The following is a 16,311-nucleotide window of genomic DNA, read 5'->3' as shown; positions in this document are numbered from 1 at the left end:
AAAACTATTTGGTTAGATTTACAGAATGAAATCTTTTGCATTAAAATACACACTTCTTCCATTCATAAACATGTTTTAAAGTTTCTGTTTTTACTGTGCGCACAGATCATTCCCATATTCTGCAGATGACAACTATAAATCCACTACTTAACATAGTTTCCCAAAAATACAGTTTCTCTCAGTTAAAGTTTTGAAAAATAGAAAAGGGATTTAAAGAGTTGTGACATAACAATATATTTAACTAAACCGACAGCTTTTACGGAGTTTTAACCATAAATTTAAGGTTTATGAATCTCTTTAAAGTGGATTAAAGTGACCACAAAGTGACCAATATGAGAAAGAAGGTTACAAGTACAAGTACAAGCAAAGCCCCTGGTATTGTATTATATACATTATGCACAAGATAACAGAAATGACATAAATGATTTCATTTGATTCAACACTAATTACAGTTTTCCCTTTACAAAAATCATCAATTTAGTTAGACTAACAAATGAACAAATCTGATGCTGATCAAGCTGAGATAATATGCAAAAACATGCTGCACATAACTCCACAAGATTAAACCTCTGATGCTACTTTAGTCCTTGCAAGTGGACAAACAAATCAGCCAGTTTGGGGTATTTTTATTTGTGCTTTTGTGCTTTTGACTTGCCAAACAGCATCCCACACATGGAACTGAAACTTCTGTTTGGCTTCATGGAAAAGAGTGATCATGTTTACACTTATTAATTTCAGCCACAGACTGGATATTAAAAAGGGATGTATCCACTTTGACACAATCTGGTATATTTTAAGGCCCCAGTGTTGCTATTTTGGCCACCGCAGTGCTGGTGAAGTGCTCACAGAGAGAGCAGTGAAAAGTTTTTGGCTAAGTCTGGACGGCAAGCTGCATACAGACACAGACCAGATCATACTAAAGCTAAACCTTGTACAATTGTTAAAGAGGGTGGAGCAGGTTACAGAGAGCAAAACATTTTTGTAGCAGCTTGTAAAGCACATTTATTTCCACTGTAAAGTTAGACATTTTAATGTGGGAGTCTATGGATGTGCTGGCTCTTGGGATCAGCCAAGTGGCCATTAGAGGAACTGCAGTGTTTGGGAATTTCACACTGGTTTAATGTTTCTTGAAGTGTCACTCAAGCTTGTCCTCTCCCACGCAGCACTCTGGTTTCTTGGCTTGGGGCACATAGCCCTCTGCGGCTGCTGCTTCCTCTACAGCTCTCTTTATTGGTTGCTTGTTTCCCATGGCTGTTTTCGCAGGAGGAAAGGGAGCCTCTGATTGGTCATTAAAACCAAACACTTCTCTGTGTATCTCCAGAGAGGCTTGGCTGGGTTTCATTTTGAGGATTTCGCATAGGCCTTCAACTTGTGTTTGCAGAGTGTTGATTGACTGTAGAAAAATAAAATGTGTCAGTAATGACTCCATACATGAAGGACAACTTGCTAAGAGCTTTCAGTGTGTTACCTTTATGACCTGGATGGCCTGCTTTACCACACCAGGAGCGGCTGCTGTCAAATCATTCATGATGTTCTCTGGTAAAACACACAAGAACGGCACTGTTATCGAGGGTAAACTGCACATCGGTGTCAACTGTGTCTACAGTTAGTCTTGTCTGTCTGCTTAGGCATTGTGGAGATTTGCTGCAAAATAAAAAGAACTGTCCACACTGATTTAACACAAAGAATATCACAAAATAGTCACAGAATCATTGGAAATACTGAAACTCAACTTACTCTAGGCATGTGCAGAAGGGAATACTGTCTGGTATAAAATATGTAAGGAAACAGTGACTATATTTGGACAAATATTACTTCGGTTTTATTTATATACGACTAGATCGAAACAACAGTTACCTTGAGATAAAGACCCTACAATAATACAGAGAAAACCCAACAATCAAACAACCACCTACAAGTAAGCACTTAGTGACAGTGGGAAGGAAAAACTCTCTTTTAACAGGAAGAAACTGCCAGCAAAACGAGGCTCAGGGAGAGGTGGCCATCTGCTGCGACCGGTTGGGGGTGAAGGTAAGACGACAGGACACACTGTGGAAGGCAGCCATTGATGAATAATAACTAATGATTAAAAGTAAACTGGTGGAAGAACTAATCTATTTATACACCACATAAACATGTCTGCTTGATATGTTGAGTTTTTGTATATTCTGCTGTGATAAAGAACTGCACTGTCTTTTTTACGACTGTTCAGGAGGCCATGCTAGAATTTGCTCTCTTCAAGCGTCATTCATCGTTTTCAAGCTAATGTTGATTCAAATTTATTTTAAAGCGATTGATTCGGTGGCTGTGGCTCAAGAAGTAGAGCAGGTCATGTACTAATTGGAAGGCTCCAGTCTTCATCTCCATGAATCAATGGGAAATATACTGAATCTCAAGTTGGTCCTGATGTTTCACAGAATGATAAAATGCACTAACACGTAGGAAAAAGTGAAAGTGTGTAAATGAGTGATACTGTTGTTACGACTGTTGTCGTAATTATAATATGTAAATTTGAGTGTGCAGGTGCTCCTCCATGATTGGTGTATCCAGGGTGGATGGATTGTACCGATTGGCTAACGACCGGGAGGCAGCGTATAAGAAGACACCACCAGGGACTGCCAGGTGATTCATCCTCGGCCCAACCCAACCGGCAGACCGTGTGTTTCACTATGTTGGTTTAATGTAGGAGCATGTAGGGGTGGACCGCCTTTTTGTTTGATTAGTTTTCTCCTGTTTTTGTTAGGTAGGGAGGAAAGTAATTGTCGTTTGGTTTAGTTCTTTTGACTGGTAAGTTGTATTTACTCCTGAGATAGGCTACCTTTTGTTTGTTGTTTTGGCCTTGGGTTCACCCTGAAGTTATAATTCGCTCCCTTCCTTTGTTTAAATTCACTCATTGTAAATAAATCACTGTCACAAAGTATTAATTGTGTGAAGTGCTGCTTGGGGTTGGACGGGGATGGATCACCCTTTATGTTGTGGTCTGGCCGCGCCTAGACGAGCCATAATGCTGTATATATGTATGAGTGATAAAGCATTTTGAGTGGCAAAATAAGGCAGAAAATTCTGTGCATTTACCATTTAAAGTGGCAAACTGCCAGCATTTCATTGGGTCCTACTCACTGCTCTTCAGTAACACGCTTATGAAAGTAATGCAGTAATGTACAGTGTAAAGTAGTAATGCTCTGCTCACCAACATCTGTGCAAATTACTCCTTAAGTTTAAAATATATATATATATATATATATATATATATATATAAACATTTTTCATGGCAACTGTATGAATGACTGTGTGACCTGCGATACTACAGTAAAACTATTGTTATCGCTTCATGAGTCATTTACAACCTGCCGATATGTTTTTATTCACAGCCTTTGCTTCGTTCTACTAAAAACGGTGAACAAGAAGTACTGATGCGTTTAGGTATTTCACTTCAGTGATGCTGAAACTTTCATGTCTGCCTTTAAAAAGAACCAGTTCTTCCTAAATGCACTTTAAAATAGCAAACACCCCCTCACTGAACAAAGGGCGCTTTATGTGTTTTTCTTTTTGACTCTACACGTAACCATAAGATGTCTAAATTTACTCTCCAAAGTAAGACAGTAACACTGTCCTGAGCCAGCAGTACAGCACTCTGTAGCTGGTGCTCAGCATTTCCAGTCAGCTGCAGGTGAACACTCACTGGTATACCTGTAAAGATTTGGTGTTTGGGGAAGAAGCTAAAATAAAAAATATGTGTGTGTCTATAGAAATGATCAGAGGCTACTACCTTGATCAGGATCTTTGACCACCTCTTGAGGTTTGATGGCCTGCTCATACAGCCCCTGAAACATGAAACGCATTTGTTTCTTTTAAATATCTGTTCATGAAAGATTCTGTGAAATCTATAATTAGCAATAAACATTTTCTCAAAGATAGAAAATACTCTTTGCTTTGAAAAACACTTGGCACTTTTGCACTTTGGTTATTCAATATATTTGTTTATTTTTATACAAAAAACTCAAATTGAGAGTAATGCACAATAATCAGAGCTGGTAAATCAAAAAAATAAACAAGGAGAAAAAAAGCCCCACCATGATTTTCCGTTCAGCCTTGAGGGCATGCACCACATGAGGAAGGATCTTTTTGGGGAATGTACGGCGCCTTCTTGTGGTCTCAACAATAGTATCGTCCAGGAGGCTTTCCAGATCTACAGCTTCATCCTCTGCTGAGGGTGTTGGTGGTAGAGAAACAGACAGCATAGTTGACTAAATAAAGCTTTCCTTAAAATATAATAATTGAAACAAGAGTATGAAAAGGGCGAAGGATCACCTTCATCATCGGGCGCCTCCTCCCATGGCCGTCCATTCACCAACACGTTAGCCTGAACAGCAGCCTCAAAATTCTGCACAGTTTCAAATAAACAAACACACAATCAGTGGCAACACACATTAAAATATGATGTCAGCTGTTCAACTGCAGCAGGATCAGATCGATTTGATAACGTTTCCATTTTGGTCAACACAGGAAGCCATATTACACTTTGTCAAAGGAGCTTGCAAAGAAAAGCGTCTGGACTTCTTTAAGTTACTTGAAGACGTTTCACCTCTCATCCGAGAAGCTTCTTCAGTTCTAAGGTCAAATGGTGGAGAGTCCCAGATATAAACCTAGTGGGAGTTTCCCCCCACAGAGGGACAAAAGGACCCCCTGATGATCCTCTAATCGCCTGAGCCAAGATGTGAAACTGGGTGTGGGTCCCAATCAGAGTTTCGGGTGAGTTCATTGTGAAACCTGGCCCCACCTTATCATGCGAAAAGAAAAGCGAAGACGCTTTTCTTTGCAAGCTCCTTTGACTACGATGACCTGGATAACTGAGAACCTTCACAGAAATATTACACTTTATTTTGCAGGACTGTCCTGATTAATCTAGTCCCAAAGAAGACTACCAGGATCATTTTCAGGAAACTCTGTTGCTGTTATTATATGAACACTGTACAGTCCTCCGTGCAAAGGTCAAACGTTGATCACAGTTGTTTCTGTACTTAGTTCACATGAAGCTTAAAGTGGGCTACAAATAATCTGCACAACTGAAACACTGTTTTCCCCAAATTTCCATGAAAACATTTGGTTTCTTCTACTGCAGCGTGACGATGATTCAGTATGAAGCACGCAGCTGGAAATACGTGAGATGCACTTACTGTGTACTTAAAATATGGTTTTATATTAAGCAATAATAGTGTGATAAAAAGACTCTAAAACAGTCATGCCTGTCTTTGAGGATTTAGTCAGTGAAAAAACTGACACGAGTCACAACATAAACTTCAAACGCTGCGTCGGTTACAATAAAATCATTTGTTAGAAGACTGACAGCCGGCAATATCTGTAGATTGTAAGTTTATAACGCAAGTATCCACACAGCAGTCAGCACAACTTAAAACACAAAACAAACAAACACACAGTATTTACACACTCTCCGTTTAATTATTTCCATCCTAGAGCATTTAGACCACCCCTAAGTGAAATTTAGTACTGTCACCATATCAGATTTCCTCTACGTAATTAAAAAAAAAAAAAAAATCACTATAGTGGCATTTTTTCAGCTGTCTGTCTGTTGTCTCTTTTTGGCACAGACGGTCTGTAATCATAGATGCATAAAGGATTTGTAAAAATAACTAGATCAAAAACTGGGGTCATCTGTCTCCATCTCATCCTAACCCAGGCATCCTCATCTTCTCTTCAACTCCATCTTCAACATCCATTGTCCAGCAGAGCCATTATCCCTCCTCTGCACTTTTCCACACCATCTGTACCTCACCTTTCCAACTTTGTCTCAAAATGCTCAACCTGAGCTGTCCTTCTGATGTACTTATTTCTAATTTTGTCTCATCACGTTCAACTACCATCTTTTTCCACTTCTCTTGTGCACTGTCCATTTCTTTGGAAGGTGACCCCAGGTATTTAGGCTCCTCTACCTTCGCTACATCCGCTCCTTGCATCTTCGCTGCTACACCTGCCTTCCTCTCATCCACACATATCTATCCCGTCTTGCTTCAACTGACTTTCTAGAGCATACCTCCATCTCCTCTCTTCCACCTACTCTCAGTGTGGTCTGCTAACATCCCAGCCCACAGACACTAATGCCTGACCTCATAACTATTACTGGTGAGCTTAACAGATGTGGCTTATTAATATCAAGCTGTAAAGTATATATGCAAAGATTTTATAAATACAAATACGCCTTCATTAAAACAACTATCAGCGGCCTGGCCTCTACAGTTTAGCATTGCTCACATCATGTTCAGTTACAGTCAATCCCAAAATGTGAGAAAGGACTCGGACTCACTGCCAGCAGCTCCTGCAGTAAAACTCGCTTCGTCTCCTCCGGAAAGTCCTCCGGCTGCCCGTCCAGAGCCGTCTTTAAAAGTTCTTTGTATTTGTTCACCTGCTCACTTACTACTTTCTTCGAGGTTACCTGGACCCTGTACTCTGGATTTGTTTCCTCACTTGGTAAGATTTCACTCTCTACGGCCTCCATCTTTACCGCCAACTTGTTTATATTTTTTTAACGCAACCCGGAACTGAACAGAAACGAACCGGTCCCACTACTATAGATGACCGTGAAGGAACAACGTTTATTTCTGGAGGAGTGTTCCGGGATGGTTGTTAGCTATGCTACTAACGCAGAGAATTTATTTGGTCTCTTAGATTTTATTTGTTGATTTTAAATGGAGAATGGCTTCGTTGATTGTCACTGTCATATCTCGGCTCATGAGTTTGAAGAGGTAAATTGTCACGTGTTGGAAATTATCCGTCACCTCTTCATGAACTGCAGGAAATTTAGAGCATTACTTACTCTTTTTATTTACAGTCTGATTACAGCTCCTAGCTTTATATATACTACTCAAATATAGCCTTTCTTTTACTTTTAGGATTTCGAGGATGTGATCCTGAGGACGAGAGAGGTAAGCATAATGAATTCCTTTTATACCTTCACATATGCCTTACAGATCTTGGCCATTTGAAAGCTGTAGATATTTTCAGAGCCATTTGGAAATACAGCCTGAAACTACAGATGAGGAAAACATGTAGTTGTATGTTTCATCTTGGTTCACACAAGTACAATAAGTGCAGTTTAATTTAATATTTAAAATAGTAAGCATGCAGTTATGTGTGTCTATGTGTAGGCTGGTGTGAAGACTCTGGTTGCAGTTACAGAAGAAGTCGGAGAGTTTGCCCGAGTTCTCCAGCTGCAGGAAAGGTCTGCACGTCTGCAAAGCACATTGTCTGTCTCACAAACATATATTATGCTGCTTGCTTTTTATTGAGAGGACACCAAATTGAAGAAAAACGACATCAACAGCATAAAGCCTAAAAGATTCATTAAGCTGAACAAAGACAGGAGAAAAAGAGACAAACTTTCAGTTATTTGCTGATGAAATAAATACAACTATCCAGGAACTGTGGTGCAACTAAAGGTTAGGTTTTCTGGACTAATATTTGTATAGTAAAAGTACACAGACACACTGAGGTGCGCTCACAGTAAGAACAGACTTTGTGTTACTTTTTCCTCTAAAGTCAGTCATGCAGAGTGTAAAGAAAACAAATGTGTATATACTGTTCTGCACAGCTGTTCACAGCTGGAAAGCATTGCATTTATTATCTTTGATGTTATGTTGAATTTCTTTCTCACAGCTATCCAGATCTCGTGGCTCCGTGTTTTGGCATCCATCCGCTGCAGGCTGCCGAGGGCCCTCAGCAGCGCAGCGTGAAACCTCAGGTAGTGAACCAATGTGTAGCGCATCTGTCTTTTAAATATTTTACTTAAATAATCATGAAAAAATGGGAAGGAAATCTGTATCCAGACTGTATCCAGTGATTCATGTAGTTTGCTTACTACGGTAGAAATCTGCTTTAATTCTTCATGGCAGCAATTCAACCAGGTGCTTGAAGTATTCCTCAGAGATTTTGGTCCATGATAGCATCACCCATTCAGTACAGTGTTGGCTGCAGATCCATGATATGAATCTCCTGTTCCACCGCACCACACCCTAAAGTGCTTTGTTGGATTGAGATCGGGTGACTGTGGAGGACATTTGCATACATGTTCAAGAAATTAGTTTGACAAAGATGTACCAACCAGCTTGAAGCAACCATCAATAGACAGGCACACTGTGGTCATAAAGGGATGGAAATGGTCAGCAACAGTAATCAGAAAGGCTGTGATGTTTAAAGGATGTTCAATCTGTTCTAAGGTGGTGCAAAGTGTCAAACCATTACACCACCGCAGACTTGAACAGTTGATACAAGGCAGGATCCATTTCATGTTGTTTATACCAAATTCTGGCTTTCTGTTTTTCAAATTTATTGTTGTTTAATTTTAGCGTCAGTTTTCATTTCTTAGCTGACGGGAGTGGCAGCCCATCAGAAACAGAATGCTTATTAATCCCTAAGGAAATGATGTAATCAGACCACTATTGTGGTCTTCTGCTACGCATTTGCTTCAAGTATCTGTGAGTGCGTGTCTGTGTGCTCAGAGATGCTCTTCTGCTTCTTCTGCACACTTCAGCTATAACAAGTGGTTGTTTCAGTTACTGTTGCAGCAGTCTGACCATTCTTCTTTGATCACTGTCATTAACTTCACATTTAAACTCACAGAACTGCTGCACACTGGTTGTTTTCTCCTTTTCAGACTATTCTCTGTAAACCCTGAAGATGGTGTGGGAAATTTCCAGTAGATCAGTGTTTGCTGAATACCCAGAAAAATATTTTTTTAATGTTTTTTTTAAGCCTCTCCTTTAATAAAGAAATATGTTCCACAGGATCTGGACGTCGCCCTTCAACACTTCTATAACCACAAAGAACGCCTGGTCGCTGTTGGAGAGGTAGACTTTTAACCTCTAACTGAACCTTATAATAATCTCTTTTATTAAAGTATTTTTAATTTTACTGCGGATTTAATAAAACATGTTTATATGTTTAAGTTAAGTAAACGTCTTTTTAAATTGACTAAGAAGTGTGCTGCATCTCAGACTCCGTGAAATGTAGCTCAGTAGGAAAAAGTTTAACCAAAGTTTTATATAATAAATAATTCCATGACTGGAAGTCTTCATAGATAATTTAAGTTCTATCAGCTTCTGAAGGCTTAAGGGTGGTCATGGATTCAACTGTTACAAACACACACATTAACACACACTGTGTCTTCCCCATGTTAAAAAAATCTTTACATTGTTAACGTAACCAGTCTTGAAGCAAAGCAGATTAAACTTGTTAAAAGCCCCGATTTACCTGCTAATCTCGCTTGTAAGAAAAGGTTAATGCACACGGTCAGTATTTCTCAGGCTCACAGACAGTCACACACACTAACTGCTCTCCAGCAGGCGCTGATGGTGCAAGGAATTTCTGCATGGTCTCAATGAGGAATGTGTGTGTTTTTTCAGCACATTTCAGGTGTCACAGGGCTAAATCAACACTCTCCTACTGCTGTTTCCAGCTGTTGGATTAGGTTGGAGACATAGAGCTCCATCCTTTGCTTCACTGAGCACATTTTAGTTCAGCTACAGTTTGAATCTGTAACCTTTTCCCTCATATCTGTTCTGGCAGTTTTTCTTTAATCTGCGGCTGCTTGAGAGGTTGAGGGTACTTTGTGGTTTTAGGTTGAGCAATCAAAACCACTTTGACTCGACTTCATTTGGACATAAGCTCTGTGAGAACTGACTCACTTGAGAGATGGCGACTTAAACCTCTTCCTTGCTAGAGGCTCATGCACCAGAGCAGGTGTCGGTTTTTAAGGTGGCTCACACAAATGCATCCAATGTAGCATTTGGTGTGCCTCATTTCTGTTTCTTATAGAAATTTCTTATGTTTCTTCTCTTATGAAACTTATAAACGATTCACTGACATAGATCAAAGTTGAGAGTTTAAAGAGCGAACCTGAGACCAAGGTTTAGTTTCTACCGTAGCATGCATAAATCCTTTGAATACTGAACTTGTAGATCAGTGCTTTAAATGTTTATGTCATGTTAATGGTGAGCATTAAGATGCTAGTCTGAGTGTACCTTTTCAGGAGATGAAATTCTGATTAAATTTGTTAGAAAAACGACTTAAAATTTGGAACGATCATAGTGAAACAGAAATGAAAGTGATTCTGGTCTTCTAAAACTTTTCCTACATTAATAGTAGTCTGGGATGGGATGACTGATTAAAAACAAATTTATTTGTTTTTTACGATTTGGGCTTGGGGTGTGTGAGGTCCTGCTTTCAAATCCCGGATGAGCCCCAAACTTTTACGTACTCTTAAAGGGTCCAGGGGATGAGGGAAATATCTAAAGGAGACGTGGGAGGCAAAATGGTTAAATTAAAGGGTTTTATTAATGTTTTTATTAGTAATTCAACTAAAAGAGATGGACAAGCCCTATCACATTTTAAAGAAGGAAAACAACAAAACCCAGTAGTTGGTCAATAAACTGAAAAGTAAGTCAAAAAAGGGTTAGTCATCAAAACACACTCCTCTCCAGAGCAGGCTACCTACAAAACACAACAAGGCTCTTTGGCACTAGACCTCACCTGTCTCTAGCCCTAATTGCTGATTAGAGTCAGCTGTGCAAAAAGGGTGGCACCTAAGGTAGGAGAGAGCAGGACACACCCACACAAGCTCAATTTCACGGGAGGCCCTGCTAGGGCCATAACAGCCTTCTTTTAATTTTTCAGATTGGTTTAGACTTCACTCCCTGGTGCGCCCCGACTCAGCTGGACAGAGATGACCAAGTGACCGTCTTCATCAAACAGCTCAGCATCGCCAAGGAGCTGGACTTACCTGTGTGAGGACTAATTAAAATAGCTATTGTTAGAGTTCAAGTTCAAGTTCTTTCCCTTTTCACAAATATAACACAGGGTTTATACGGCTACTCCACTGTGTTGAATTCAATTGTTTCATTGTTTTAAGGCTTGAACTTTTAAAGTGTTTGAACTTTTAAATGACGGATTTCATTTAACACATTTTAGGACCAAACAAGACCTTATATTTAGCTGAAAGAAGTCCCAGTGCATCAAGACTCAGTGTAAACATGAATGAACAAATCATGCAGAGTCCAAGAATAAAAATATGAAGCTCACATTGAGCTTTTTACCCCAAGCCTGTGTTTCCCAGAAATAATCAAACAGTCAGTCTGCCGAGCATGCGCAAGTCGCTAAGTGAAGGTTTTTAATCCACATAGAAGTCTGTGTAACGTGTTGATTGTGAATTTCTGTTCAGGAACATCCACTCCAGATCAGCTGCTAGGGTCACGATTGAGACCATGAAGGAACAAGGTGAGTGTTAGATTCCAGCGAACCGTGCAGACATCTGAACGTTATCTCATGTTCTGTTTTTCTGTCAGGCATCAGCCGAGCTCTGCTTCATAACTTTGCGGGGAAGCCATCGGTCGCTCTGGAAGGTGTGAAGGCGGGCTACCTCTTCTCTTTCCCCCCCGCTGTCTGCAGAAGCAAACAGGTGAGATGAAAAATGTCGTCCTGTGGAAAAACATTTTTTAACATTTTTTGCTGAGTCACCTGAATAAACAGTTTTAGTACCGCCAAACAGAGAGACAAGTTAATCAAGCAGATCCCATTGGAGCACATTTGTCTTGAGACCGACTCTCCTGCCCTGGGGCTTCACCAGCATGTAAGTTTTAAAGGCTTTAAAATCATCATCATATTGAGACACAGCGCCACAAGTGCAGACATGTTTAATCTGTCTTTTGTCTGCCAGGTGAGGAATGAGCCCGCTAACATCATCCTGCCATGTCGCTACATCGCCGATGTCAAAGGTCTCCCAACAGAAAGTGTTCGGCTGGTCACCGCACACAATGCATACAGACTCTTCCCCAAAGCTAAAACACGCTGACAGTGACATGAGCGTGATTTTGAAATCCAAGTGTGTGACGTCATGGAAAACATAACTCCCTTTACTACTTAGGGGTGAATCAATTTTTTTATATAAATTTATTTTGCCCAAAATGCCAGAATCTCAGGTTAAACCTCACAAAATTTCAAGAACCACCAAACAGCTAAAACAGTAAAGAGAGAGTGAGTAAAGAGAGCAGGAACACGTATTCTGCACAAAGGCGTAAACACAAAGCACGGACCGCCGATGGATCAGTTAGATGTCGCCTTTCTCACCTGACCGCACGGACACGGTCGGGGCTGAAAGCCGACAGCTCGCTGATTCTGATGTTTCGACGGGTCCGCGCTTTGTGTTTATGCCCTTTTTGCGCTGATTCTAAAGCTGTTAGTTTGATCTCTCTCCAAACTATATTGACTGAACCAGCAGCAAAAGAAGATCCAAACTACGCTTCACATAAACAGCGTCATGAATTCCCTCTGACTTTTGCTGTTTTGCTTCCACACTTCATGCACAGCTCTCTCTCTCTCTCTCTCTGTATACTTCAAGAACAGTTTCCCATCTGTTTTCTGCATTATTCACTTGCTTGTTACGCACAAGTCTACCGTTGTTTACAGCGCTGTCGGACGCTGTTTGTTTTTTTTTTTCCTTTTAATTACTTCCGAAAAGAAAACCTAATTTCTGCTGTTCAATAGGCTTCTGAACAAATGTAAACTTTTTAGAATTATGCAAAATGCAAAACGCTTAGCCGTGTCTCTAATAAAACCTCTGTAACTTCAGAGGTAATGTTCGTATGTTGATTAATGGTTTTCTTTCGTTTTTGATGCACTGCAGAATATTTTTATAAAATCCCAGGCCAGGAAAATCACCTTCATGTTTTTCTGTGTTTTATCTTCAGCTACTTTGACACAAAGGCATCTGCTGTGATGCTCACACCTTTGATAAAGTCTTGCTTGTGTCAGCTTCCTTTTTATAGATACAAAAATATGTAAATGTACTGATCTGAATTATAATATTTCTGACTGTCTGAGGCAAAATTTCCCAGATTCGAATCGAATCGTAGATCGAATCGATTCGGGACCTTGTGAATCGGAATCGAATCGATTCTAGAAATCAGTGACGATACCCAGCCCTATTACTACTGTCCGCCCCTCAGTGTTTCACTGCAAGGCTCAACGTGAACCTTCTTAAACACGTGATGAACACTGCTAACGTTTGAATATCAGAAAGGTTTTTCTTTACTTTTGAGGTTTTTTTAAGTTTCACACAAGCTAGAAGCTTTCTGCAAAGTCTTGCAGATAATTTTAATAATTAATGAGATGTGTCTTTCTTGACCAAAGCAAGTGATGCATGGAAATTATTTTTTAAAATTGAGTTTTTAATTTCAGTACTGTCAATAACAAGTACAATCAAATGTTTTAAGACCTCATGTGCCATGATCTCCAGCGTATTTGGGGTTTTGTATCACGTCATATATTAGTTATGAAAATAAAATATTGAAAGTTGCCCCACGTCTGGGTCCCTGGTGTATCTGCAGTATGAGCTCAGGTCATCTTCTAAGGCTGCAGCTCTCTAGACCAGGTGAGTTTTATCTGGAAGAGAAGAGACAGATCTCAGGAGTCAACAGCTGCTCATTTTCTTTTTGATCACTTTATAGAAAATCAAATAATACGGCTGTTCTCAAACTTGTTTTTCAAACAAGTTCTATTGAACATTAACAAAACAATACTTAAGTAGAATTTCAGTTAAATAAAAGCAAGAAGAATAGCATCAGTTTTGTTTTCCTTCATAAATCATTGATACAGCATAGTTCCACCTCGTGTTTTTGATAAATATGTTTATGTCAGCCTGATCAAGACATGGAGAAATTAAGTGGTGCACTACAGATTTTAAACTTTAAGCCGATTAATTACAGTAAAAGTGGTAAATTTGCATTAGATGATTGCCTGGGTAAGTGATGTGAAACTCATTTTACTTTGTGGGCTACATACCATCAATTTAACCTTAAGTAGACTGGACTGGTAAGACCACTGCATCAATTTTTTAACATCAAACTAATAATAATACGCCTCATTTTTTACTTTCCATCTACTGTTAGCCACGATGATGCCTTTCTCTCCTAGGTGTAAGTGGATTAGTAAGGTGTTGTATGACACGTTGTGGGTAAAGTATTTTAATGAGAAGGCTGGGAAACTGACCATGATTCAGGTTTGAGGCTCAGATTTAGCACGTTAAACAGCCATGCTCTCCTTTTCTGCAAAACCATCCAATGAGGTGGAAAGGACCTACTGATGCTGGGTCTGTCAGCAAAAACATGTGGGCCACATGTTTGACAACAGCAGTCATAAAACAGGTGACCTGTAGGGTCCTAATGTAATGGCATGTGTGCAAACTATCTCTCATCACTGACATTTCGTTTCTCTGTACTGTGGAGCAAATGAAGGTACTAAACAAATTTCATCCTTAATAATGTAGTACGGGAAATTGGAATAACTGGAAAGTCGGATTCTTTGATAAACTAAATAACTGTGGATACAGGTTTGCTGTAGTTTTAAAATATTGAATCTTTCAGCCTTTTAGAATTTAATTACCTAATTAAATATTAATATCTTTAAAGTATTTGGGACAGACACACAGTTTCTCGTATCCATATCAGATCTACAGAAATATTTCTGTAAAATCTTCAGAGAAGCCTTCTTACAGCCCTCCTCGAAGTGCCTTCTCTCCGGGAGCTTGACGGGGGCAGGCCGCTGGGTGCAGGCTTCTCTGCGCTGCGGTCCGCCGGTCAGAGCTGTAAGGAGAACCGAGCTGCTCTTCAAGTGACTCCGGTAATGTCTCCTCTGTGATCTCTCCCAGCCCTGCCGGGGGTTCATCTCCACCTGACACCACGTCTCCCTGCTCTGATTCAGCTCCAGCAGAGCCCGATCCTCATACCCGGACATTACTTTTTATCTTTGTAGGAAGTATTAATGTGGACTAGATTTCCTTTCATAAATTATCCAAAGGTAAGCTGTGAGAATACACTTGTTACCTGGGCAACAAGAAACCGGATAAGGGAGATGAGCCACTCTGCGAGCAAAAGTAGAACATCCCTCGCCCCGAGATTACTAGAATGTGGAGTAAGAATCCCACATCAGATATTAAATTTCAAATTTAGTCGAGGTGTGATCTTAGTTTCCTTTGGTTTTGTTTTATTCTTTAGTTGTCAGGCTTTCACAAAACACTGATATATGAGAAAACAAGCCTTGTACGAGATTCAACCTCAGGTATTCTACAGTCTGCAGAACCTGTAAAGCCAGCTGCATAAAAACAAAATAAATAAAACCAACCACTGTGTATAATTAACGTAGTTGTGACGTCCGGAGTGGACAGAAGTTTGATTGAGCCCACTGAGAAAGGACCTAATAATAATAATTGGGATATTTAGAAGCTGGAGATTTATAAATGATTGCAAGCTGAATATTTACACATTGTTCAGTGAAGTCAAACAACACTGCACTGCCATTGTCATTGGAAAAGAAACACAGAAAGGGCTGTGAAATGTTGCTTGCTTTGCATTTTAAAGTCCAGTAAAGAGATCAGATGCGTGTAGATTTTACTGTAGGTGTGAATCACCTGTAGGATCAGACTTGCTGCGGCATCCAGTCTCACTGGGTCACACTAGGATTAGAGCAGATAATGCTCAGCATATGGACAGGCTACTTTGAGTATATGGAACAGGCAGCGTAGCTACAGACTAAAGGAGCACTGATTGGTTTTTGATTATACTGATTAGTTTTATATTTTTTCAATCAGTTCTGTTCATCTTTACTTGTATACCATTTACAGTATTAGAGGAAGAACCCCTGCAATCTGATAATCCCCATTAAGGTAGGGCTTGGCGACTGTGGTGAGGAAGAACACTGTTTTATCAAAGTCTCCCATAGGCTCAGGGAGGCACAACCATCTGTTGTGACCAAAGAAAGAGGAGTGTAGATAAAACATAAAATCCACGAGAGAGTGGCCAAACATTAGTTGCATACAGTAGTGGCATATTAGCAGCAGGAGTAAAAAGAAAAAGAAGGAAATGCTCAGTGCATCATGGGAAGTCTCCCAGCACCCTGGGCATACAACAACATAAATATCAGGTGAGTCAAGCATGCCTGCTCCAGCCCTGCTTTAAACAAAGCAGCCTCTACTTTGTTTAAAGCAGGGCTCTAAAAGTAGAGGGTGTGTCTATTGCTCCCAAACTGAGCTGTTTCCATGGGAGAGTAGTCTGACAGTTTAAGGCTGTGTTTCTAGGAACCACTGACTATGGTACCGAGAGATCTCACAAGAAGCACAGATCACATATGAAAATAACTCACTCATCTAATTTGGTAGAAATTAGAACCAGTCTAACATCCACCAACATTTAAATGATCTCGCGTTACTTTTTTGGTATTAGAAAGCAGATTAAAGAGAAGGTGATTTAG

At 39.9% G+C, this 16,311-nt stretch overlaps 3 protein-coding genes across 5 annotated transcripts; 1 reads left to right on the top strand and 2 right to left on the bottom strand.

The window, feature by feature from the left end:
* Positions 1 to 369: 369 nt before the first annotated feature.
* nsl1 (NSL1 component of MIS12 kinetochore complex) lies at positions 370 to 6,572 on the bottom strand. 2 transcript variants are annotated; one of them, XM_085132376.1, is made up of 6 exons: positions 6,323 to 6,572; positions 4,312 to 4,384; positions 4,074 to 4,207; positions 3,770 to 3,824; positions 1,469 to 1,536; positions 370 to 1,393 (listed from the first exon to the last, which is right to left on the bottom strand). In XM_085132376.1, the coding sequence occupies exons 1-6, from the start codon at positions 6,512 to 6,514 to the stop codon at positions 1,136 to 1,138; spliced, it is 780 nt and encodes a 259-aa protein (XP_084988502.1). In that variant the 5' UTR covers positions 6,515 to 6,572; the 3' UTR covers positions 370 to 1,135. The 2 variants fall into 2 exon arrangements, with proteins under 2 accessions (XP_084988502.1, XP_084988503.1); XM_085132377.1 differs by having other exon boundaries at positions 376 to 1,393; positions 4,074 to 4,204; positions 6,323 to 6,569.
* A 37-nt stretch (positions 6,573 to 6,609) lies between these two features.
* tatdn3 (TatD DNase domain containing 3) lies at positions 6,610 to 11,860 on the top strand. 2 transcript variants are annotated; one of them, XM_085132374.1, is made up of 10 exons: positions 6,610 to 6,761; positions 6,909 to 6,941; positions 7,164 to 7,237; positions 7,672 to 7,756; positions 8,799 to 8,861; positions 10,687 to 10,796; positions 11,231 to 11,286; positions 11,355 to 11,467; positions 11,558 to 11,638; positions 11,726 to 11,860. In XM_085132374.1, exons 1-10 carry the CDS (start codon positions 6,705 to 6,707, stop codon positions 11,858 to 11,860), a joined length of 807 nt encoding a protein of 268 aa, XP_084988500.1. In that variant the 5' UTR covers positions 6,610 to 6,704. The 2 variants fall into 2 exon arrangements, with proteins under 2 accessions (XP_084988500.1, XP_084988501.1); XM_085132375.1 differs by lacking the exon at positions 11,726 to 11,860 and having other exon boundaries at positions 11,545 to 11,653.
* Positions 11,861 to 13,214: 1,354 nt separating this feature from the next.
* Positions 13,215 to 14,799, bottom strand: spata45 (spermatogenesis associated 45). Its single transcript, XM_085132381.1, has 2 exons — positions 14,559 to 14,799; positions 13,215 to 13,449 (listed from the first exon to the last, which is right to left on the bottom strand). The coding sequence occupies exons 1-2, from the start codon at positions 14,797 to 14,799 to the stop codon at positions 13,430 to 13,432; spliced, it is 261 nt and encodes an 86-aa protein (XP_084988507.1). The 3' UTR covers positions 13,215 to 13,429.
* Between the last annotated feature and the right edge of the window lie 1,512 nt (positions 14,800 to 16,311).

This window comes from Neolamprologus multifasciatus, chromosome 15 (genome assembly GCF_963576455.1).
Source record: "Neolamprologus multifasciatus chromosome 15, fNeoMul1.2, whole genome shotgun sequence".
Taxonomy (NCBI): domain Eukaryota; kingdom Metazoa; phylum Chordata; class Actinopteri; order Cichliformes; family Cichlidae; genus Neolamprologus; species Neolamprologus multifasciatus.
Note: the sequence above shows the minus strand (reverse complement) of the source record. Positions and strands in the feature narration are given on the sequence as shown.